The sequence below is a fragment of the Erinaceus europaeus genome, chromosome 10 (genome assembly GCF_950295315.1).
Source record: "Erinaceus europaeus chromosome 10, mEriEur2.1, whole genome shotgun sequence".
Classification (NCBI taxonomy): domain Eukaryota; kingdom Metazoa; phylum Chordata; class Mammalia; order Eulipotyphla; family Erinaceidae; genus Erinaceus; species Erinaceus europaeus.
In genome coordinates this window covers 55842750-55867746 of record NC_080171.1, presented here as the reverse complement: position 1 = coordinate 55867746, position 24997 = coordinate 55842750, and the positions used below count along the sequence as shown (strand labels likewise).

Below are 24997 nucleotides of genomic sequence, written 5' to 3'. Positions count from 1 at the left end.
GGATTAGGGCAGAGAGTACCTCCCAAATTTGAAGAAAATCTGGGCCCATATATATTCATATTTACTAAATATTTTTCTGAGTGTTGGTGATAGGAGAGGGAGATGGGTGTAACCTGATAAAAACAACTGCTTCATAGAGGCTCCACAGGAGAACAGAGGGAAAGGGTCTCTGACCTTTGAGGAATCCTCTTATTTGAAAAGCTTTTGGGAAGGGATGTGCCTGTCAGCCTCATCTATGGAAAGCTTTCTCTCTCTCTCCCTCCCTCTCTTTCTCTCTCTCTCCCTCTCCTTTTCCCTCTCCCTCTCCCTTTCACCTCCACAAGCCTTTGGTAGGTTTGGCTTCGAGAGTCTCAACCCAGAGATCACAGATCCCTATTGGGCGTGAGTCCTTCAAAGAGCCTGGCTGTAGCGCCCAGGTCCCCTTCATGCAGTGAGCTGCAAGAACTTCAGGAACTCGCCCATTGCATGACCTCAGGCTTCTCCTTTTTCTCTTTTCTCTTTTTGTAAAACTGCTGTGTGGACAGGCCCCGCCCTTCCGCGCCCGCAGCGAGGCAGCCCCTCCCGCGCTCCAGGCTGCGCTCCTTCCCTGACCGCGCTGGAGGCCCGGCCGCTGTGGCCATGGGGCAGATGCTGCTGCCCGCCTGGCTGCAGCCCAGGTAGGGCATCCCACCCTTGGGGGTGGGGATAGGGGTGAGGGTGAAGGTTGTGGTGCGGTGCGGTGGCGTGGGGTTGGGTGGGGAGGGCGAGAGACTAGGGAGCCTGGGCTCCCACAGCTCGGTGCACGGGTGGGCATAGTTCTCTCATGACACATATTCACCCATTTAATTCTGTTGACAATTTAGGAAGAAGACTTAGTTACTTCCCCCACTTTCCAGATAAGGAAATGGAGAGAGTTGGCTGTCTGGCCACCCATCGTTTCGTGCGCCATCTGGCAGTTCTTCACGTCTTCCTTCCCTCTAGTTTTTCCTGCCCTTCTCCGACACGGTGTTGTTGGCTCATTTTTAGGTCTACCAGATGCCGAAAACAGCTATTGCACATGTAGTTTTCAAGACCCAGCAATCAGGGGAACTGATGAAAAGACATAAGAGAGGTGTCTGGTCAACTTGTCTAGCGGTTCTGGTGCTGGGTTAAGGAAAGCCCTTCCCTTCCCTTCCCTTCCCTTCCCTTCCCTTCCCTTCCCTTCCCTTCCCTTCCCTTCCCTTCCCTTCCCTTCCCTTCCCTTCCCTTCCCTTCCCTTCCCTTCCCTTCCCTTCCCTTCCCTTCCTTTCCTCTTCAGTAGTTGATGACATCTGTAGGGTGCCCTGCATCAAGCTACACTGTATTAGCTCCCCAGCTTATTTGCCTTTTTTTTTTCCTCAGAAGTTTCACATCTTCAGCTAGAAGGAAGCCTTGTCTACACTGGCAGGGCCACTCCCTTCTGAGCCCTGGGAAACATGTCAGACAGTGATACTTTCTCTAACCTCCCTCAAACTCTGTACCAGTCAATCTTCTCTTAGTCGTCTCCCCCAGCAGACCATTTAAAAAACCCATTTTGACTTCTCTTTTCGAACCTGAACTGCTAAACTGCTTTCTTATATGTCTAGTGAAGGAAACTACCTGCCCTTACAAGACATCACAGGAGGCAATAGGTTGACCCCAGTCACATAATGCATTCTGAAGTTCAGTTACTGAATTATTCATCACATGAGGTTGTTAACATCACAACTTTCCTCCTACCACTATAAAACCAGTTATTCCTCAAGTTCTACACTTAGCAGGTTGTACTACTAGGACACATAAAACATGTCAACAATCATTTTCCACCTCCCTGCCCCCATCTATTCAAAATCATCTATGCAATGATTACTTTCAACCCTTGGGGAATAATAGCAAATTTAGAAGTTTATTGCAGCCTGGATGTGTTGCAGTGAAGAAAGCATTGGACTCTGAGGCTGGAAGTCCTGAGTTCAATTCCTGGCATCACATGTGGCAGAGTAATACTTCGGTTCTCTCTCTTTCCTCTTTCTCTCACTTACAGAGATAAATAAATCTTTAGTAACCATTAAAAAACAAATTTATCAAAAATTACATTGACCTTAAAAATAGAACTACAGGAAGTCGGGCAGTAGCACAGCGGGTTAAGCGCACATGGCACAAAGCGCTAAGAACAGAATAAGGATCCCGGTTCAAGACCCCTGCTCCCCACCTGCAGGGGGTCGCTTCACGGGTGGTGAAGCAGGTCTGCAGGTGTCTATCTTTCTCTCCCTCTCTCTGTCTTCCCCTCCTCTCTCCATTTCTCTCTGTCCTATCCAACAATCATGACATCAATAACCATAACAATAATAACTACAATAAGGCAACAAAAATAAATAAATAAATATTTAAAAAAATAGAACTACAATTAGCTTTAAGCAAACCAAGGTTCTCTCTTAGTTTAGTAGAGAGTGTACTCTATATGTCCTTTCAAAATCTGTGTGTGCTTTGGGGATAATCAAGTGAAAGATTCTAATATGAAATTGTTTTCTCTTGCTTGATCAAGTTGGTCCATAGGTAAAAGGACATGTATTGAAAAAGTTATTATTATCAAAGTGCTTAATGATATTTTCCCATTTTTTTAGGTATAGAAAGGATGCCTATCTTTTCATTTACTACTTAATCCAGTTCTGTGGCCATTCATGGATATTTACAAATATGACAGTCAGATTCTTTTCATTTGGAAAAGGTAAAATGTCAAAATGTTTTTGATTTCTAATTTTCAATTCCTTTTTCAATTAGGCTTGCTTATGTGTGTTTGTGTGTGTGATTGAACACAGGTTCTTATATGTGTCAGGTGTGTACTGTTGGTATGCTTCTAAATTCTGCTTATAAGACCTTCTGTTTTGATCATCACATTAAGTTTGCTTGTATTACTTACGATGTGGCCTATTTACATAATCACTGTTTTACCTGGGTCCCACCCTGCCTGCAGGGTATTGGTTTAATCCCCACTGGTTAGATGAAAGCTTTCTATGTTCTGTTTGAGCTCTTTTTTTGCTCCGCCCCCTCTCCTAGTCATTTCCTTTAGCTTGCCACTTCCGGTGAAGAGATGCATAAAAGGCGATGTACCTGATTAATAAAAGAGATACTGCTTCCCAGCTCAGCCATGAGTCCCTGGTCGTCTGTCTCCTGCCTGCAAAGCTAGCCCTGCTTCTTTCACCTTTAGCCAGATTATCCAGATCTCACCATGTAGCATCATGAGTCCCTGGAGGGCATCCTAGTCCAAAAAGCTCCTCGAAATTCCATTTAGGATGCTTCTGACAGTTCTGGCTGGATTGCTGCAGGCACCCATTTTTAAAAACGTCTTCCCATCGAAGAAAGAATCGAATCAGGATAGTAGAACTAACCATGTGTCTCCATTCTTGGGGACTGCCAAGGTACTGGATAATGTTTTTCAAGTTAGAGTAGTCCTTCTTGGCAGGAAACATGTAAGAAGAAGTCCAGAAAGTCCAAGGAGAAATCTCCACACATCTCCCAAGCTCTACAATCATGGTCATAAGGAACCAAAGTTCCCGGTCAGGGAACCAAAGTGTGGCCCAGAGCAAAATGTTCCAGAGACAGAGAAACTGTCTCATGACAAAAGAGTAGAGGCTTTGGGAAACCTCTTCATAAGTAGAAAGGCAACCCATAGTGGATAGGTAGCCAAACGGCTTTACTTATCTGGGGGATGATGGGCAGGTTAGGCCCCACGTTGGTTGGGCGCCATATGCCAGTCCCTGTTCAGGTGCCATTTGCTGGGCTAGCTTCATGGGCAGGAGACAGACGACCAGGGACTCATGGCTGAGCTGGGAAGCAGTATCTCTTTTATTAATCAGATACATCGCCTTTTATGCATCTCTTCACCGGAAGTGGCAAGCTAAAGGAAATGACTAGGAGAGGGGGCGGAGCAAAAAAAGAGCTCAAATAGAACATAGAAAGCTTCCATCTAACCAGTGGGGATTAAACCAATACCCTGCAGGCAGGGTGGGACCCAGGTAAAACAGTGATTATGTAAATAGACCACATCGGTAAGTAATACAAGCAAACCTAATGTGATGATCAAAACAGAAGGTCTTATAAGCAGAATTTAGAAGCATACCAACAGTGTACCACTGGACTACATACCCAGCCCCATTACTTGTTTAACTTCTGTGAAGGTCACCTAATACCTTATATCCCTCTAACATTTAAAATATGTATATTTTGAATTTTTTCTGTATGACCTCATATAGTTTTTTTAAAAATAGTTTATAGTCATGAGAGAGACACACACAGGAGAGAGGGGGACCAGCACCCTGCTCATCTCTGGCCTATATTGGTGCTTGGGACTGAATCTGGGGCCTCACAACCTCAGACATGAAGGTCTTTGTATGACATTATTTTCTCTCTCGAGCCCTTGATCATATTTTTGAGAAACTATACATCTTAATTATTACAAACAACAACAACAACAACAAACCCACCTTTTTTTGAGAAAAGGGTGGAGTATAAATGAGGAAAAGAGATCTGACTTTCCCTTGAGTAGGCAACTTGCCCTAGAAATAGACATAGTGAGCTGAAGTAGTGCTATTTCATTCTTCCTTGTTGGTTTTCTACCTGACTTTAGCAGTTTTTGGTGTTTTCTGAGGAAGTCTGTAAATTACAGTATAACATTTTTGTGCAGAGAAATCAGGATCAACCCAAATTCTTCCCTTGCCCGCCCCCCATCAGGTTTAAGGCAACTGGAGACAATAAATGGAAGACTTTAAAAAAAATTTATTTATAAAATTAAAATATTGACAAGATCATAGGGTAAAAGAGGTACAATTCCACAGAATTCCCACCACCAGAACTCTGTATCTCATCTCTTCCTTGAAAGCTTTCCTATTCTTTATCCCTCTGGGAGTATGGACCCAGGATCATTGTGGGGTACAAAAGGTGGAAGGTCTGTCTTCTGTAATTGTTTCCTTACTGAACATGTGTATTGGCAGGTCAGTCCATACTCCCAGTCTGAAAAGCAAATTTTATAATATTCCCTGGGACTCTCTAGTTAATGGTCCCTAAAAAATTGATACACTTTAAAAATGACTAATCACATATATAGGAGTTGACATTAAACACAAGTAATAAGTTTCCTCTAGTTTCCTAAAAAGTGTAGATTTTTAAATAGAATTTCAGTTTACACAAAATGAATCACTAAATGACTATCAACATAACATTTCTTGCGTGTGCCATCTCCACATGGGTAAGTGTCATCACAGTTGGGTGACTTAGCAATTTGAGCAACTGCTAGTTTCAGCTAAAAACACACACACACACACAAACAAATAGAATATATCTCGGAAAAGTCATGCTGTGCTCATCAATTCAGATTTGTGTGTCATAAGAAAATGAATGTACTTCTGCTGCCTACAGCTTATCTTGTGTTTTTATATTTTTCTTAGTGCAAATGTACAGATAATTCCTGCCTTTGTGGGGAACTTCCAGAAATACCATCTAGGACTTGGATTTTAACTCTGATTGTTGAGAGTTTTCAAGCAGAGGAAAATGCAGGCGATGGGAAAACTTTTTTAATTTTTAGATTTTTAATGGAAAGTAACTGAAATTCTAGACCTTGAAAATTAGCTGAGACTTTGTGGACAGTCTTACAGGTCACTTATAACACAAGTCAAGTCACTTTGTGGGCATCACTACAGGTCATTTATAACACAAGTCACAAGCAATGAACTTTCTTTCTTAAGCCTTTCCAGTGGAAAAATTGCCTTAGTCGTGCATTCTTCTCCCCACTTCTCTCTCTCTCCCTCTCTCTATCGAGATAGAGAGACAGAGACATTGAGAGAAAATGAAAGCTATCATAGCACCAAAGCTCCTTTTAATGCAATATGGGCCAGACTCAAACCTGGGTTGTACACATGGCATAAAATGAGCTATTTTGCTGGCCCCAGTGTATTAATTTCTTAAATAATATCCTGCTGTTGTACTTATAGAAGCTACTCAATATTTTAAAAAATTGTATGGATGGCACACTGAAAACAACTAGGTGGAAATTCAGTAAATTTCTGAGTCAATGTGTAAACTGACATAGCAATCTAGTCATGAATTATTAACACCAGCTACAGACCTGTGTTGTTTTGAAACCACTTTGTTACAGCAAGTACATTGCAGTGGCTAAAAATATAGGTGTCTATACCTCAGGAGTCATCTGTGAAGTGGGGATGATGATGATATTGTACCTACCTCTCAGAGCTGCTGAGAAGAGACATACTTTAGTGCTCAGTAAATTATTATTATGTGAGTGGTCTCTAGGCAATAGAAGCCTCTTAACATAGCAGGATCTCATTTTAGAATTTAACCCAACAAATGTACCCTGTTTAGAGGAACATTTGTGTTTCTCCTATTTCAGTCCTCTCCAAATGCAGTATTTCATTGGATGTTCTGTAATACAACTCCAAAAGGCCCACAGGTCCTAGTGTTTAAAACTAACAGAATCAAGTCAGTGCTCACCTACTATGTAGAGTTCTCAAATGCTAGACATGCATATGCTTAGGTGTCATAGCATCAGTAATATAATTTATGTAAACGTCTCTGAATTAGTAGTTTTTCTTCTTCAATTGGAAACGTGACCACAACGTCGTCTTTAGTAAACTTGTCTCTAATCTTTTTGCATTTGACTTTACGTCCATTCTAGCTGGTTACTTTTATGTAGGAATTACCTTCTAATCTCATATATGGAGAATTCTGTAACTTTGGGTATAGGGTCTTTTTTTTTTCTTTCAATATTTTGCTTCCTTTTGCAAGAGAAGAAGTTAAAATGTATCCATATAATGTGCTTTCCTTGGGTGTATTATAGTTTTAGTTATTTAGTAGCCTATGGAGTAAATTTCTCACAGGTGGGTTGAAAAGAAAGGAAACAGTCTCAAATTTATTTCAAAATGCTGCATTTACTTGGGGTATGATTTATTTTTTCCTAACTATATCTATTTTATTTTTTTAATTTTATCTATTTTAAATTCTCTGGTCACAGACTCAATGGTTGACACTTTTTATGCTATTGGACTTGTGATGCGACTTTGCCAATCCATTTCCCTCCTGGAGTTACTGCACATATTTATTGGCATTGAATCAAACCATCTTCTTCCTAGATTTCTGCAGGTACGTTTAAGTCATATTATTACTTTCATCAGTGTTGTGATTGGATCTGTTTCATGTCTAACTTTATTCTATGTACAACCCCTCTTTGCTTTATGACAGTAAAGAAATCAGCCCTGGAGAATTTGCAACCCAAATCACTAAGGAACTCTGCATGAAAACAAAAACCAAAACAAAACAAAACAAAAAATTACTTTCTAAAACCCTGCACAATTAGAACAGCAGGTTGGGGGTGCCAGGTGGTGGCAAACCTGGTTGAGCTCACACTGTAGTGTGTGAGGACCCAGATTCAAGCTCCCAGTCCCCACCTGCAGGGGGAAAGCTTCACAAGTAAGTAAGTAGTGAGGTAGTGCTGCAGCGCTCTCTCTCTCTCTCTCTCTCTCTCCCTTCCTTCCTTCTCAATTTCTCTGTCTCTATCCATAAAATAAAAATAAATAAGAAATCAGGATAGCCAGTTGGAAACATCCAGGCAACAATGAATATGAATCTGTTCAGCACTCCTCTTGGAAAATTCATAGCCACTTTCTTTCCTGACTGTGCCAGCACTGTGGGTTAAAAGGACAGCAAAGAAGCTCAGGATTGGAGCTCTTCAGACTTGGGATTGATCTCCACCTTTTTACCTATTATTGTGGGATCCTGTCATCCACAGTCATTAGTCATTTCAGGGAAAAGGTGTCACATGCAATACTTGACAATGAACAGATTTTTTTTTTTTTTAATTCCCTTCCTCTTTACACACACAGTAGACTATTTCACATCAATTTCTTGTCTCATTCTACCACTCTGAGTACAGTATAGCACCTAGTTTATTATGGACTTGGGAATCACATCAACCTGGATTCAGATTCCACATTCTAGCTCTTATAAGTTGTATGATTCTGAACAAGTCATTTGACTATTCTAACCTCATTTTTTCATGTGATGTGAAAAATAACATGTTTCTCACAGAGTAATTGAGAAAATGGATAAGATAAATTCCTCTTAGTTAACTATAATACCTGGTAGTTATTGATACTGTTTTAGGTATTATTTGATACCTCTGCCATATCTTTGGTTCAAGATAATGCTATTTTATTTACTTATTTATTTATTGCCACCAGTATGATTGATGAGGCTTGGTGACTGCATTGATACCACTGTTCCGGAATCCACTATTTTTTATTTGATGGAAGATGAGAGACAGAGAGAGACAGAGAAGAAGATAGACAGGAGAGATACCTGCAGCACTGTGAATCACCAACCTCCAGGTGGGGACCTCAAGCCTGATAACATGAACATTCTACTTGCCAAGATCCAGTCATGTTGTTTTTAAAGGAAGGTTGAAGGATAAGGGAATATTCACCATTATAGATTCAGGACAGAAAATCTTTGTAAGATTAAGGCAAGAAAAGTTTACAAGTAGTATTTTCTAAGACAAAGGAGTGATAAGGGTTAAGTAAATATGGTTTGGTGGAGGGTGAAATGCACTGACATTTCTCTTGGGAAAATATGGAGATGTACTCTAATGACAATAATGACCCTATAAATTAAAATTTCCTCAATAAAGTGATACAGAAGTTGGCAGAAAAAAATTTTAAGACAAAAAAATAAAAACTATAAAAAAATCATTTACATTAATATGACTTTGCTATTTGGAAAATCAGGTTGAAAAATTGGTAGCTACTACATTTGACAAGATTTCATTGTCAAGTAATTGAAAAAATCAGAATAGAATTGTATTGCTAGCACCTAGCAAAAACATGAGTATAAATATGCACGTTAAAAACTGTTATATAGGGAGTCGGGCTGTAGCGCAGCAGGTTAAGCGCAGGTGGCGCAAAGCACAAGGACCGGCGTAAGGATCCCGGTTCGAGCCCCCGGCTCCCCACCTGCAGGGGAGTCACTTCACAGGCGGTGAAGCAGGTCTGCAGGTGTCTGTCTTTCTCTCCCCCTCTGTGTCTTCCCCTCCTCTCTCCATTTCTCTCTGTCCTATCCAACATCAACAACAACAACGATAATAACTACAACAATAAAACAACAAGGGCAACAAAAGGGAATAAATAAACTAAATAAATTAAAAAAAAAAAAAAACTGTTATATAAGTCGGGTGGTAGCGCAGCTAGTTAAGTGCACGTGGCGTGAAGTGCAAGGACTGGCTTAAGGATCCTGGTTTGAGCCCGGGCTCCCCACCCTCAAGGGAGGCGGTGAAACAGGTCTGTAGGTATCTTTCTTTCCCCCTCTCTGTCTTCCTCTCCTCTCTCCGTTTCTCCCTGTCCTATCTAACAATGACGACATCAATAACAACAATAAAAAAGGGCAACAAAAGGGAATAAATAAATATTTTTAAAAACCTGTTATATGAAGAAGTGACATAGATATCTGCTTTAAATTTTATTTTATTTTTTTAATTTTTTTTCTTTATTTATTGGATAGAGACAGCCAGAAGTCAAGAGGAAGGGGCGGAGTGATAGAGAGGGAGAGAGACAGAGAGACACCTGCAGCCCTGCTTCACCACTTGTAAAGCTTTCCTCCTGCAGGTGGGGACTAGGGGCTCAAACCCAGGTCCTGCATTGTAACACATTTGCTCAGCCAGGTGTGCCACCATCCGGCCCCTAAATTTTATTTTACATGGGGGGTATTTTAAAATATCTTTTTAAGAAAAGAAAGCCATTTGCATTAACTCAAAATACACGCACACAGAAACAACTAGATAGATGATAGTTTGCCTGGTAGAAGTCATGCCTTGCCATGCATGAGCCCATTAGCCATGTGGGACTACCACAGCTCTGGGGCAATATCCTGTGCAATGGCATCTCCTCAGTTTAGTATGGGATTTAGTATTTGTTAACAACCAAAAGGCAGAAAGTTCCAGCATCCCATAATGCTAATACTAGAAAACAGAGTTAACACTCCAGGTTGGGCGACTATTGTATTCTGAAGTTCTTTTACTTGAAGTCTAATCAAATTCCTACTAAACGTTTACTCATGATTTCTTCTGGTTTGGCAGAAAGTCAACTCCACAGTGTGAGTCCAGCCCCCAGTCCAGTGCAAAGGAGGGGAGGGAAATGAAAACACTCTGGAGCAAGGAACCTTGGAACCATTCAGGGAATGGAACGCTGAACACATTTATTGGGACATATTTGTATATCAAATTTTGGCAAACTTCCCCATGAATTTTGGGTCCTTCGCCCAATTATGTAACTGTTTATTTGTCTTATGGACTGAGGCATTCTCTCATTCTCTAACCTAGTCTGGGAGAAGTCAGAGACAGTGACGTCCTTTACTGCACTTACTTCAGAGAGCTGCTTTTCAGCATTTACCATACGGAGATTTATCACATTTATCTACCTCTGAAGATGATATGACAGTGTTTTCCTCTGAGAGCTGTGCAGCATGTGACACTGAGGTTTGTCTCAGAAAAGGTTTTCTACCATCTCTTTCCTGACATGGTCTTCTACATAGTCTATTTATTTATCACTTTATTATTACTTTTTTTAGACTACTGGCTACTATTGAGATTCAGGTAGACAGTATTTTCAAAATTAGGAGTAATGTTGCTTCAGTTATTGCCAACATAGGGAAGTAAGGGAGAAATAGGATAGGTAAATTTGTGGAAGGGAAAATAGAGTCTATTTTCCCTTGAATATGCCTAGAAAACATGCATATTATTTATTACTTATAAAATTAGGTAGACTTGTCTAATATTAGCAGTTATTGTTCAACTTAAAAAATCTGATTTGATTTCCAAAATTGGAGAATTTTTCATTGTAATTTTAATCACTGTTAGGTGAAACTCTAATGGCTTATAGCAATAAGACCATTACAATCAAGCTATATCCTGGTTTGGCAAAGGGCTTAAGTTGGGGTGAGAACATTTTGCAGACATCTATTATGAAGAGATAAGAAATTGTGCCCATGTGTCAAATATTGTACTTTAAATCATAAGCCTCCCATTAACCTGGTAAAAGAAAAAAAATGATAACAGATATACATTGAAACTTTTTATACAAAGAAAAAGTGGTAAAATCTACCATTCTTGGGGCCTCTTAAGTCTTTACTGTTATAAGTCAGGGATCACTATAGGAGGAAAGACAATTATCACTCTCATCTAGACTGATTGTTAAGTTTTGTTGTGATGTTTGACTTTTCTTTATTTTTTAATCTCTTGGAGAATTTACTGCCCTCATTTTCTTTTATTCAATTACTATATTTTCTGTAGTTTTCAGAAAGGATATGGTATTGGAGAAAGCTTCAGATACATTTGTCATCATATTCAAAGTTTCATTTCTCCTCTATTAGTTTTCTGCAGATAATTAGAAAATTCTCATTATGGGATGACTCTGAGGTCCTTGTATTTAAATAACCAAACAAAACTCAAAGGTTATGTAATCATTCTTGGCTTTCCTGTTTCCCAATCTTTTAATGAAGAAATTGTAGTTAAGAATGTGGCTAAGCAAACTGTCTTTAAGACTTTTTGAGAGGTATGGTGGTTATCATTAGGGAAGGGGGCACAGAACTTCAGAGGTGGGTGTGGTGTGGGACTATACTGTTGCAGTCTTACAGTTTTGCAAACTATTATCAAACCGTTAATAAAGTCATATGAAATGGAAAAAAGAATATGAATAAGCTGCTAACACAGTGGTCATAGATAATTGCATATGGTATACTAAAAATGTATGGTGTCCAACTGCTTTCAGGTGAACGAACTGAAAACATGTCCTCTCACAATGTTATTAGGGCTTTATCTTTGTGAGATGGATAAGTCAAAAACTATTTCTCTTTTATCTGACAAGATATCAATACATAATTCCCAAAATCAGTAGGAAGGATTAACTGGTTAAGTAATTAGAATCACTTGTATCAGATGGTAAGTGGTATATGTGGAGAAAGATTTATTTTCTTTGCATGTTTTAAATTTGTTTCATGTATATCTTTATTTTGAGAGTTACGGAGAAGTCATTATGAATTTTAAAAATTACATAGCTGCTAAAAGAGAAGAGAAAAAAATATTGACAAGATTTTAATAATTTAAAAAAAAAATATATATATATATATATATATATATATATATATCCTGTGGGGGAATGAACAAAGCTATGACACCAGTAGATGCTTATGACCATCAATTTTTGAAGATGATTGTGTGCCAATTAAATTATATAAGGAAATATAATAAGCTTTTGATAGAGATAGAGATTTATTTTATTTATTTCATATGAGCAAAAGAGTTTCAAGTGAGTGAGAGAAAATGACTGAGAGAGAGAGAGAGAGAGAGAGAGAGAAGGGGGGTCAGGTGGTAGAGCAGCAGGTTATGCACATGTGGCGCAAAGCACAAAGACCTACGTAAGGATCCCGGTATGAGCCCTGGGCTCCCCACCTGCAATGGGGTAGTTTCACGCGTGGTGAAGCAGGTTTGCAGATGTCTATCTTTCTCTCCCCCCCTCTGGCTTCCCCTCCTCTCTCAATTTCTCTCTGTCCTAACAACAATAATTTATAATAACCACAATAATGATGCAACAAAAGGGGAAAAAATGGCCTCCAGGAACAGTGGATTCGTGGTGCAGGCACCAAGCCCCAGCAATAACTCTGGAGGAAGAGAAAGAGAGAGAGAGAGAGAGAGAGAGAGAGAGAAGAAGAGAAAAGAGAGGGGGGGAGAGAAAGAAGCCACCATACAACTCTGGTACATTAGGTACTGGATATTGAACAGGGACCCTCAAACATGCTAGTCTGACACTCTACCAGTTGAACTATTTCTCTGGCCACTAAACTCTGTGTATGTATATGTTTAAATATTTGCTGCCAGGGTTGTTATGGAAATCTGTATCTGCACAATTCCACTGTTCTCACTTGGACTTTTTCTTTTTCAAATAGAGAGTGAGAGGCAGAGACAGAGAAAAAGAGAGGAGAAGTACCATGGCACTGCTGCTCCACTGTTCATGATATTTCCCTTTTGATGGTGGGGTAGATAGCATAATGGTTATGCAAAGAGATGCTCATGCCTGAGGCTTTGAAGTCCCAGGTTCAATCCTGAGCATCACCATAAACTTGAGTTCATCAATGGTCTGGTAAAAAACAAACAAAATGAAATGTCCCTTTCACATGGTGCTCCCGTGTGGTGATGGAAACCCTGAACCCATGTCTCCCTGCATGGTAAACACATACTTCAGCAGGAGAGACATAGCCTGGTCCCAACTTTTGATGATATTAATTTATTATTTGGGAAAGTAAAAAGTTATATACTCTTCAAAAGAGTATATAACTATCATACAAAAAGCTGATATAAATGAATACTAGGTATCTCTCCTTCCCAACCCTTCTTCCCAAATGAGCTTGCTTTAGGAATTTTCATACAAGGAGAGAGAAAAACATTAAGAAAAACAAAACAAACAAACAAACAAAAACCTAATCTTGTACCACGACAGAGAGTGATGAACCTTTAGGAAACCCTCAGAGTACCTGGTATACTCCTTTACTGTTTGAAATTGTCTGAAATGCAGAGTCCATATATAACTGAGTTAAACACTATTACATTTTGCATCTTTTCCTTTGCTTAACAATAAGTAATCCTTCTCATATATTAATCTTAATGAATTTTTGAACTGTTCACATATATTAATCTTAATTAATTTTTTAACTCTGTGAGTCAAAACACTAGGAATTACTATCCCCAAATAACTATGCATACAAAATTTACATTTAAAAGCCAAAATTGTAAGATGATTGTTATTATTATTACTATTATTATTTTGAGAAGGACCAGAATACTGCTCTGCTCAGATTTCTGGGGGTGCTGGAAAATTGAACCTGGGATGTTGAAGCTTCAGGTATTAAACTCTAGTGCACAGCTACACAATTATAGATTCTTCTGAAAATAGATATGAAGGGAATCCTAAAGGAGAATGTTTTAAAATAAACTCTTTTAGGAAAGCAGCCAATTTTTATCCTGATTCTTTTAGTTTAATCTCTGAAACAGGTACATCTTTGTGTTGCTAGATTAACTAATCTAATTTCTCGTGAAGCCATATTTACTTTCACTCTAGTTTTGAGTGTGAAATAGACTTATATTGCTAGAGATAAACTATATCTAAGGTTGTGTCAAACTACAAGATTATCAAAGCCTTGAAGCGTCTTGAGAATAAAATATACACATAATTCATTATTTGGGGGAAGATTTTAATTTTCTTTCTCTGTTCTTTTGCATTTTACCCAGAGTTCTTTAGTTTGATAATATGAAGCTATTATAATAATGTAGTTATAAAAGCATATACTTTTTAGAGCTATCTAGATGCCAAACACTTTTCTAAATTCTTTAACACAAATTAACTCATTTATAACCACCTTGTCCTATACATATGATATATAGTGCTAATTACTATTTTCACTCTAAGTATTTAAGACAGAAGCTGAGTAAATTACATATAGTTATATAGATTCTGAATGGTGGAGCAAAATTTTGGATTAAGGCTATATATCCTGGACTTTCAACTATTATTTATTTACTGTCTATTCCACCAAGTAGGGTAAAAATATTATGAGGCCTAGGTCTTTCATTAAAAAAATTTTTTTTCATTATCTTTATTTACTTATTGGATAGAGACAGCCAGAAATCGAGAAGGCAGGGGGTGATGGGGAGAAGGAGAGAGACAGAGAGACACCTGCAGCCCTGCTTCACCACTTGAGAAGCTTTCCCTCTGCAGGTGGGGACGGGGGCTTGAACCCGGGTCCTTGCGTGCTGTAACATATGCGCTTAGCCAGGTGCGCCACCGCCCAGCCTGTCTTTCATTTTTTTATGGTGTGTTTTAAGTTCCAGAATAATGCACTCCAAAGTATATGTTGAATGGTGAATAAATAAAAATATACAAATGTAATTATTTACATGCTTTTTTTCTATAAGAGAATGATAGTTTTGAACCTCTAAGGGTATGCTTTTGAAGTTCTCAAGAAAAATTCACAAGATTGAAATTTTAAGACAGCCACTAGTAAAATAATGGACATGGAGGCTACAACTCATTTATTTATAATACCTAGAAATTATTTCCATAGATGAAGTGTCATTTTAACCCTTCTATATTTTAAAACTAAAGTGCTAGCTGCCATTTATAAAATAATAATTTAGTTTTGGTCACCACTTAATCTGGAGATTAGGATTCCTGAACAGAACATGGAAATGCAACGTAGTTTCATTTTATAGTTATCCTACTTTTGAGATCAATCACATTATCACTATATTTATTGCTATCATATTATCACCTCTATATTATTACCACTATATTAGTTCTAATACATAGGATTTCCCATATAGTTTTTATTCTACCTGTTTGAGTTTCACTACACATTACAGGTTACTCATTACTAATTAGTCATATTCTTATAGGGTGTGCAAAAAAAATGACATATTCTTATAGGGTGTGCAAAAAAAATGACAAAGTTGTCCCATGTGGGAAAGTCTAAATAACTAGTTATATTGTTATATGTAAACAAAGTGGTCGATTTCAGAAATCTATTGTCCAAAATTTTGGTGTTGATTTAGAAAATCTAATAGGGTTTTATATTAAGGTTTCAATTTTTATAATATGATAAAACAATATTAAGTCACTATTAAAATAGGAAAAGAAATAAAATTGGACTTTAAAAAATCTATTTTATCTTTGTGAAACAGAGAGGGAGAGAGAGAGAAACCAGGGTACTATGTATACTATGACTATACTTTATCACTAGTTATCTCTTCAGCTCTAAGATTCAACTAGGTAGAGGACTTCCTAAGGAATAGACTAGAATCTGGGTGTTAGGTGCTAGATCACTAAAAAATGAAATGATCTTAGTTTTTCAAAATAAGGAATTTAAAATCATATTGTCTATATATATATTTTTTTCAGTAACCCTGAGGCAGTTTCCTCTGGAAAAGGCAACATTCTTTAAAATAACATTCTTTGTAAAAGGTCAATAAAAATGGTAGCATGTACACTTTAGGGTTACTGTGGAGATGAAGTGAGATGGTGTTGATTCAGAACCTGAGACAAAATAATCAGAAAATGATTGGCTTTTTAGCAATGTTCAGATTATCTTCACTGGAATTCTTCCATTGTGTTGTTATTGAAAAGCTCACATCAGTGTTAAATAAGATGATTTGTGAGATTGACATGTATGAGGGTTGCTCCCCTCCCCGTGTGTGTGTGTGTGTGTGTGTGTGCTGTTGTTGTATTTCGAGAGATCAAGTTGATTGCTAATTTCTTTTTTAATATACATTATGGTGGGGGAGGTTAATAGTTTACAGTACAGTTGTCGATGCTTAAGTACAACCCCTTTCTGAGAGACACTTGCTCCCTCAACCTAGATTCCCCTCCCCCATCACACAGTCTGCTGATTGCTTTATAACTGGAATGCCATCTCTATCATGCACAACAAGTAATGGTTTTCAACAGGGTGAGTTTCTTTATGCAGCTGCATTCTTTCTCCATTTCCCTTAGGAGACCCACCATTCCTCTCCACGCCTACCCCCCTACCCCCAATTAGTCCCAAAGGATAGTCTTAACATTATAACTTACAACTCTGGAAGCTAGGGAAGCCACTAAATTATGCTTGTTTCCAGATTTATTATTTGTAAAAAGGTGGAGTAAGTCTAGCATCTAGAAGAGATCTTAGAGATCCATTTATCAAGAGGTATCTATATTTTTTTCTCTCAATAATCAGCTATGCAATTAGAAATATGTGGCGTGTGCACACATGCATTTGTGTATATTTCCCAAGATTTTTTTAAATCAGAAATTAGATTTTCCTAATTAGCAATTGCTGATCAAATATAAGATTAGATAGTGCTTGTTTGCTATTAAGATCTTATATCCAAATGCTGCCAGGTGTCTAAATCATAAGCTTGGATCATTCTATAATTGTAATTGCAGTAAGCATAATTCATTACATAAGTATAATCAAGTTGAGAAACTAGGACATTTCAAAGAAAGGCTAACAAGAAAAACATTTATGTAGATAGTTCCTATAGATTGACTAAGGTTTGAATCATAAATAATTCCCTTAGCCAAGCAAGGATGCTCTTGACTCACTGCTATAGTCATAAAAACACGGAGATAGCTTATACATGTGAATTTCTGATCATATGCCCCACTGTTGGCAAATCTTGGATTTCTCTGCATGGGTAATTTTCTGAGAATAACAGCCTATGATTCTAAGTCATAATTTATCCCGGTCTTTTCCTCCTTGATATGCTTGAAAAACCAAAAGGAATCCTCCTCTTTTCTTTAACTCTAATTTTTCCCCTCAATATTTACCTATGCCCACTGAAAGCAAAGAAAAATGTTCTACTAAGACAAAAAATTCAGAATTTGCAGGCAATATTAATACAACATAAAACATATTTAGATTGGGAAAGAGAAATCCATTTTTGAGGTTAGTAACTTGAGCTAGACCATAAGTGTGTGAATTCTCAGTAATTTTTAAATGCTTCCTGTAAAGCATTTTACTTGGGGAAAAAATGAACACATTGGATTCTTTTCATTTGCCACTAGCTTTTAAGGGTTAGGATTATATTACTCTTCTTCCCCTACCCCACCCCCAAAAGTTGTGATGGCTTCCCTATTGGGTGAAATTGAAATTTCTTGGCCTGTCATTCAAACCCTTTACAAGCCAGTTCCTAGGACATTTTCAATTTTTATCTCCTATTATTCCTTTCTTTGTACCCCCTCTGGTGCCTAGGGGTTTTCATTCTTTGCCAAAACAACCTGTGTTTTCATACCTCTGCCTTTTTGTTGGGGCTGCCTCCTTAGCCTTGATACTGTTTCTTTTATTCAGCCTGCCTGCCAAACACTTACCCATTCTTCAAAATCCAACTAAAATGTTGCCTATCTTCATAGACCTCTCTAAATCCTTTCCCTACGCATGTACCTCACTCACCTATGGTCCTGTATAGAGAACTTAAATGCCAGTCTTATTCACACATCCCCACTGTGGTATATTTACTGCTTCATATTCTCCTGTCGTTGCTGTCATCCTTTGAAGGATATATATATATATATATATAAGCATTTAATACATTGTGAACACTCAGAAGGCTTGCCAATATGAGTAAAAACATATAGCAAGAAAGGAAATATCCTGATTTAGATAAAATGTTATCTTTTCATTCATCATATACAACTTTAAAAAAGTAGGAAAACAAAAAGGAAAGAATGAAATTCATGCATAACCATACTCTCTCAGAAATATTAACAGGACTAATGTGCATATTTCTAGTTAAAACATATTTTATTTTTAGAAACTCTGTTTTTATAAAATTAAAAAATCACGTACACGCTTAACAGATGATCCTAATTCTTGACTTTGTTGTTCCTTTGTCAGCTCACAGAGAGAATAATCATCCTCTTTGTAGTGATCACCAGTCAAGAGGAAGTCCAAGAGAAATATGTGGTGTGTGTTTTATTCATCTTTTGGAATCTATTGGATATGGTTCGGTAAGGAAGCCAAACAGTCTACTAAAACAAAGCCAAATTGCTTTCTACAGGGAAGCCAGTAATAGCTGCTTACTTGGTTCCTCTGAATGAAAGAGAAAAACAAGCTCTTTTCAAATATAATTGTAATATAGAAATGTATTTTTAGTGATTTCCATAATGGGCATATCAAAGATAATGAAAACCTACCATGGTATTACAAGATGAAATCAGTGCATTCAGATTTCCAGTAGAAAACTTGGCATGACACCAATTTGGAATAAACTTCACAGATGTTTGTTAAATGAAAGGCATTCCTTGCAATTGCTCTATTACATGAAACATTTAAAAAGCAAAGCAAGAATTTTATTATATCATAGTCTGAGTTTCCAAAGCTGGTTTCTGTAAATTCTAGAATTTTTAATCATTGTTATTATTAGCAATTTAACAGTGGGTTACCAAATTGTAACATTTCAGGAGTACAGTTTCACACCCTTATATGTTTGTGTGTGTGTATAATTCAACATACCTACTACCAAAGCCCTGTGCTCCATCCTCATCATTTCCACAGGGACAATGTTGTTTTGGCACTTTTTTTTTTTTTTTTTTTGCCTCCAGGGTTATAACTGGGGCTTGGTGTCCTACTACAAATCCACTGCTCCTGTTGGTAATTTTTTCCATTTGATTAGATAGGATAGAGAGAAATTGAGAGAGAGAGGAGGGGGAGATAAAGAGAGGGAGGTAAAGATAAATGCCTGTAGACCTGCTTCACTGCTTGTGAAGCGTCCCCCATGTAGGTGGGGAGCTGGAGGCTCAAACTTGGATCCTTGAGTGGGTCCTTGTGCTTAGTACTATGTGTGCTTAACTGGGTGCGCCACTACTGTCCCCCCTTACTATTTTTTTTTGCAAGTTTACCTGCATTAGTTATGGGCACTTCACATATAGATTAAACCATCCAGTTGTTGCCCTTCATTTTTATACTTATTTCACTTAGCATAATTTAGCATAATACTGCCATTTTGTCGCATGGCAGTACTCCACTGAATATGCTTCCTCATAACCTTTTTCTAAATTTCTATTTATAAAAAAGAAACACTGACGGGGCTGGGTGGTGGCGCACCTGGTTAAGCACACATATTATAGTGCACAAGGACCCAGGTTCGAGCCCCTGGTCCCCACCTGCAGGAGGAAAGCTTTGTGAGTTGGTGATGCAAGTCTGTAGGTGTCTCTCTCCCTCTCTCTATCCCTTCCTCCTCTCAATTTCTGGCTGTCTCCATCCAATAAATAAATAAAGATGATAAAAAATTAAAAAATAAATTAGATATAGATATAGGGAAAGAGACAGAGAGACACCTGCAACCCTGCTTCACCACTTGCAAAGCTTTCAGCCTGCAGGTGGGGACCGGGGGTACAAACCTGGGTCTTTGTACATTGCAGCATGTGCGCTCAGCCGGTGCACCACCACCCGGCCCCTAATAAATACTGTCTTTAAAAACACTATCAGTGCAGGAACTAGTGCAACTTCTTCACTTTTAATTTTAGATAGACAGATTGGAGAGGACAAAATACCATGACTCGATTCCACTATGCGTGAAACTTCTCTCAGGGATTCATGCATGGTTAAGAAGGAATTCCCTACTAGGTAAAGGATCTCCCTCCTCTCTCCCATTTTTTTTTTCTAATTTGCCTCCAGGGTTATCGCTGGGGCTTGGTGCCTGCATCACAAAACCACTGCTCCTGTAGGCTATTTTTTTTTCCCTTTTATTGCCCTTGTTGTTTGCTGTTATCATTATTCAAAGGAGGTCTCGAAACTTTACATCAGGCTCAACCTGACGCTGTTGACTGGCTACGGAAGTAGGGCAAACGCTAGAAGAAAAATCATTCTTGTTGTTAAGAGTATTGTTGTTGGATAGGACAGAGAGAAATCGAGAGAGGAGGGGAAGACAGAGAGCGGGGAGAAAAAGACACCTCAGACCTGCTTCATCGCTTGTGAAGGGGACCCCCCGTTGTTCCCTGCCCTGCCCACCCCCGCAGGTGGGAAGCCAGGGTCTCCAACCAGGATTCTTATGCTGGTCTTTGCACTTCAGGCCGTGTGCACTGAGCCCACTGCCACCGCCCAGTGTCCTCCCTTCCCCCATTTTATAAACTTCTACTACTTTGTCATAGGAAACAAAGTGTGGACTTGCATACATTCCAGTTTTACCTGTGTATTTGATTATTCAGTAAAGTATTTTATTGTTATTTCACAAGCATCAGCAGCAAATGCTCATGAGCTCTGTCTCCTTTTAGGTACACTTACAGCATGCTATCAGTCATAGGAATATCCTATAATGTCCTGACATGGCTCAGTCAAACAATATGGATGCCCATTTATCCTTTATGTGTTCTTGCTGAAGGTAAGAGTAACTTTCTGTATTTCTTACTATTAAAAGTATTATAATATAAGACATACCCCCAGCTGAGCCCACATATGACTTGAGTTTAAACCCCTGGACCCCACTTGCAAGGAGGTATGCCTCATGGGTGGTAAAACATGGACTGCAGGTATCTCTCTATCTCTCTCCTCTTTCCTGCCAATTTCTCTCTGTCCTATCAAATGAAGGGGGCAGGGGAAGAAGAAAAGAAAAAGAAAAAATGGCTGCTAGAGTGGTGGATTTGTTGTGTAGGCATCAAGCCCCAACAATAACCCTGGTGACAACACAACAACAAACAAGGATAAAAGAATAAAAACAGTGTAATCACTAAACCCTGCGTAATTAAATTAATTAAATTACTATTTTGGCTAATGTTTAGCCAATTTAAACTTTTATTTATTTATTTATTTATTTATTGGATAGACAGCCAGAAATCAAGGGGGGAGGTGGTGATAAAGAGGGAGAGACAGAGAGACACCTGCAGCACTATTTCACCACTTGCAAAGCTTTCCCCCTGTAGGTGAGGACCAGGGGCTCAAACCCGGGTCCTTGCACATTGTAACGTGTGTGCTCAACCAGGTGTGCCACCACCCAGTCCCATGTTTAGCCAATTTAATGAATATTTCCCAGGATGCAAAGACGCAAAACATTAAGAAACAAAGAGTGATTAAAAAAAAAAAACCTATACATGGGATATAATTTCATAGAATTTCCACTTTCTTAAAAAACATCTGACACCAGCTTCCCCTTTTAAAATAATGTAGGGCAGCATTTCTTATGGATTTACTCAGATTCTTTTTTTTTTTTTCTTTGTAACTATATATTGCTGGAGGTGGGTCTGGGTGGGGAGGAAGGAAGACCAAATGGGCTGAGGAAAAGTTGAGTAAAACTAATTTTTTTATTACTATTACTGCAAAACTTTTCAGTTTCTACTATACCGGTATGTGTTGTGAAACTCCAAGAGATAAACATTACAACACTTCTAAATTCATTAGTCTGTTACCCCTATTTGTGACTAAAGAGTCAGGTTTATTTTGAGATGACATTTTAGGTAAACTCTCTCTCTGTAAGCATAAAAAAAAAGTTTAAGATGAGCAAAAATTCATAAAGAAATACTGTAGGATTGACCTTAGCAAATTTCTGTATCCTGGTGTAGCTTTAGCTGACAGATTTAGCAGTTGTCACAGAGTCGTCACTATCATATTCAAAATATCCTTCAGGTATGTAGACATGCATACACATTTCAAGTTGAAGAAGAAAGCCTTCATGAGTCTTTTTCCCCTTTAAAACAGCATTTGCCATCTATCAGTCACTGCCTTACTTCGAATCACTCGGCACTTACTCCACAAAGCTGCCCTTTGACTTATCCATTTATTTCCCATACGTGCTGAAAATATATCTTATGATGCTTTTTATAGGTAAGTGGTTTTCTGTTTTGGCTTTTTTAAAAATCTGATTTCCATGCTTTTTAGTTGGTGCTCTCATCTACGTTAGTACAAAGGACTATAAAAAACGGGGTTGATCTGACAGTCAAGGTCGTGCACCTGGGAGTGAGCTTGCTTTATATCAAGTGCACAATCCGGGTTCGAGCAAGCCCCACTGACCCTTTCAAGTGCTGTGATAGCATCCCATTTCTGTTTCTCTCTACCTGCAAAAATAGTCAACCAAAAGTGATGAAGCCCCAGTGATGACAAAAAATGATATAAAAAAGGAGGTTGACTCAGAGGGAAGCCTAATGCAATAAACTAGATTTTGTTAGTAAAGTGTCTAGAAATTATAATGCTTTTTGCAGGACACCAGGCAATCAAATTTATCAGTTTGAGCCATGAACAAGAACAGTTAGTTTACTGGCAGAAAATGTAACTATGTATAAACAGCTATCTTTACCCACCAGCTTAGCTATCTACAAAAAAAATGCAAATATTAATTAAGAGGCTTGGTTATATCTATTCTTCCTCTTCTTCTTTTTCTCCCTTCTTCTCCTCCTTCTCCCCACCCCCTTCATTTAGCTCTATTTTGCTTTTTTTTTTTGGATCTATGCACAAATATTTTCCTAGCGGGCAAGTGGGTACAGGTGTTAGAGAGTCAAGAAAACATTTAAAAGGAAAACTTCAAGTTAAGAAAATCAGACCAGTTAACTTCATTTTCTTCCCTAGGACACTGGGGGAAAATATTTCCATTACTAAATTTTAGATTCTCTTATCTTTAATCTTCAGAGAGCTCCAAGTTAATGATTACTGTTACTGTTAATGACTACCAGACATGCAAGAACAACACATAAAAAGAGAATGTAGATATGAGATTTTAGAAGGGGTGGGAAGAGTTACACTACAGAAAGAGAAAAGAAACTTTGCAATTAAAAATTAATATTTGGATAGAGAAGTTTTCTCTAGACTCTTCAAGCAGTAACTTCTTCAAGTCTCCCTTTCCTTTTCCCTGGGACCAAGGCAGTACTTGTATTTTGAAACCACAGTTCTCACCAGAACCTCCTTTTTTGTACCCCCAAAAGAATTTTGGTTTAATACTCATAGAGGGGGAAATGTTAGGGCTAGGGGCCCCTAGTCCCCTGGTTTCAGTCTCATGAACATCCCATGGCACCAACCACCAAGATGGCCTGGAGATTTGGGCTTTTTTTTTTTTTTTTTTTTTGTCTTTGGTTTTGGCACATAAGGGGAAGGACAAAGGAAGAACATCTGTGAAGGAAATGATTATTATGAAACAGCTGTAGCTGAGGCCTTAGAAAGGAAAAAGAAGGCTGAGTTTTAATAAGATGCACTTGGAGGATAGGTCCAACAGAAGAGAGTCAGGTAAGTTAAATGGACCAGTGAAAAGTTCAATCCAGGTAAAGACAGGCTGGGATAGAAAAAGCCAAAGAGAAATCAGCTAGTCACCATTTTCTCCTATGCTACTCACTATGTCTTTTTTTTTTTTCTCATAAAACTTGCATTGCCTGATAAAAATAAATAAAATTTAAAAGTAAATAAAGTCAGGTTCTTAGCTGTGGGGTTAAAAAAAAAGTTAAAGACAAAATCAGATGAATACGAACCGCAAGACTTCAAAACAAGTTACCTAAGGAGGGAGAAGAAGAATAAGAAGAAAGAGATTGGGGAGATAGCATAGTGGTTATGCATTATGACCTTCATGTCTGAGGCACCAAAGGTTCTAGGTTCAAACCCCAGTACTACCAGATCAGAGTTTAGTAGTGCTGTTAAAAAAACAAAAACAAAAAAACAATCAGACAAATAAAACCTGAAAGGGGCCCAGGGTTGAACACACACTCAGAAAACTTTCACAGGACAGATGTGGTTGAATGCATACATCACCATGTACAAGGGCCTGGGTTCTAGCCTCTAGTCCCCACATGTGGGGACGGGAGCTTCATGAATGGTTAAGCAGTGCTGCAGGTGTCTCTGTTTCTCTTTTTGTCTCCCTCTCTACTCCCCCCCTCAATTTTCCTTTGTCCTATCAAATTATAAAATAAATAGGAAGAAGGATGCTTAGTGGAATTTGGAGAAAAAGAGACTGGCACTGTGGTGGTGGGGATGGTGCAGCCACACACAATATGAAGAGTGGTGGAACAGTTCACCTAAAACATAGTCTTGTAAACTGACTGATATTACCTCAATATAAAACAAAACAAAAGGGGGGGAGGTTCTTGTCGGACAAGTGGTCAATTAACTTTACTTCTGCTACTTCCTTCTCTTTATTAGGTATGTATTTTACCTATAGTCATCTTTACTCAGAAAGAAAAGGTGTCCTCGGAATCTTTCCCATTAAGAAGAAAGTGTGAAGCACAGCATTTCACTGAGACATAAGAAAAGAAAGACTTGCAGATTCAGCTGAAGTATACAACACAGGAAGCATTCTGGTGGAAAATACCTAGTGTTTGACAGAAGCCAACGGCATGAAAGAACTGTACTCCTCCCCCAAACTCTAGACATGTCACAGTAGTCTTTGTTTCTCACACATTATGTCTTTAAAACAGAAACTGCACAATCTGCTTTGCCCAAGTTGTGGAGTTGGATATAAGTTAAATTTACTTTG

The 24997-nt window shown here is 38.4% G+C and overlaps 1 protein-coding gene across 1 annotated transcript; it reads left to right on the top strand.

The window, feature by feature from the left end:
- Window positions 1-517: 517 nt before the first annotated feature.
- HACD4 (3-hydroxyacyl-CoA dehydratase 4) lies at window positions 518-24997 on the top strand. The gene is made up of 7 exons (XM_007535645.3): window positions 518-656; window positions 2598-2701; window positions 6998-7125; window positions 18451-18563; window positions 20829-20935; window positions 22246-22371; window positions 24664-24997. Exons 1-7 carry the CDS (start codon window positions 619-621, stop codon window positions 24741-24743), a joined length of 696 nt encoding a protein of 231 aa, XP_007535707.1. The 5' UTR covers window positions 518-618; the 3' UTR covers window positions 24744-24997.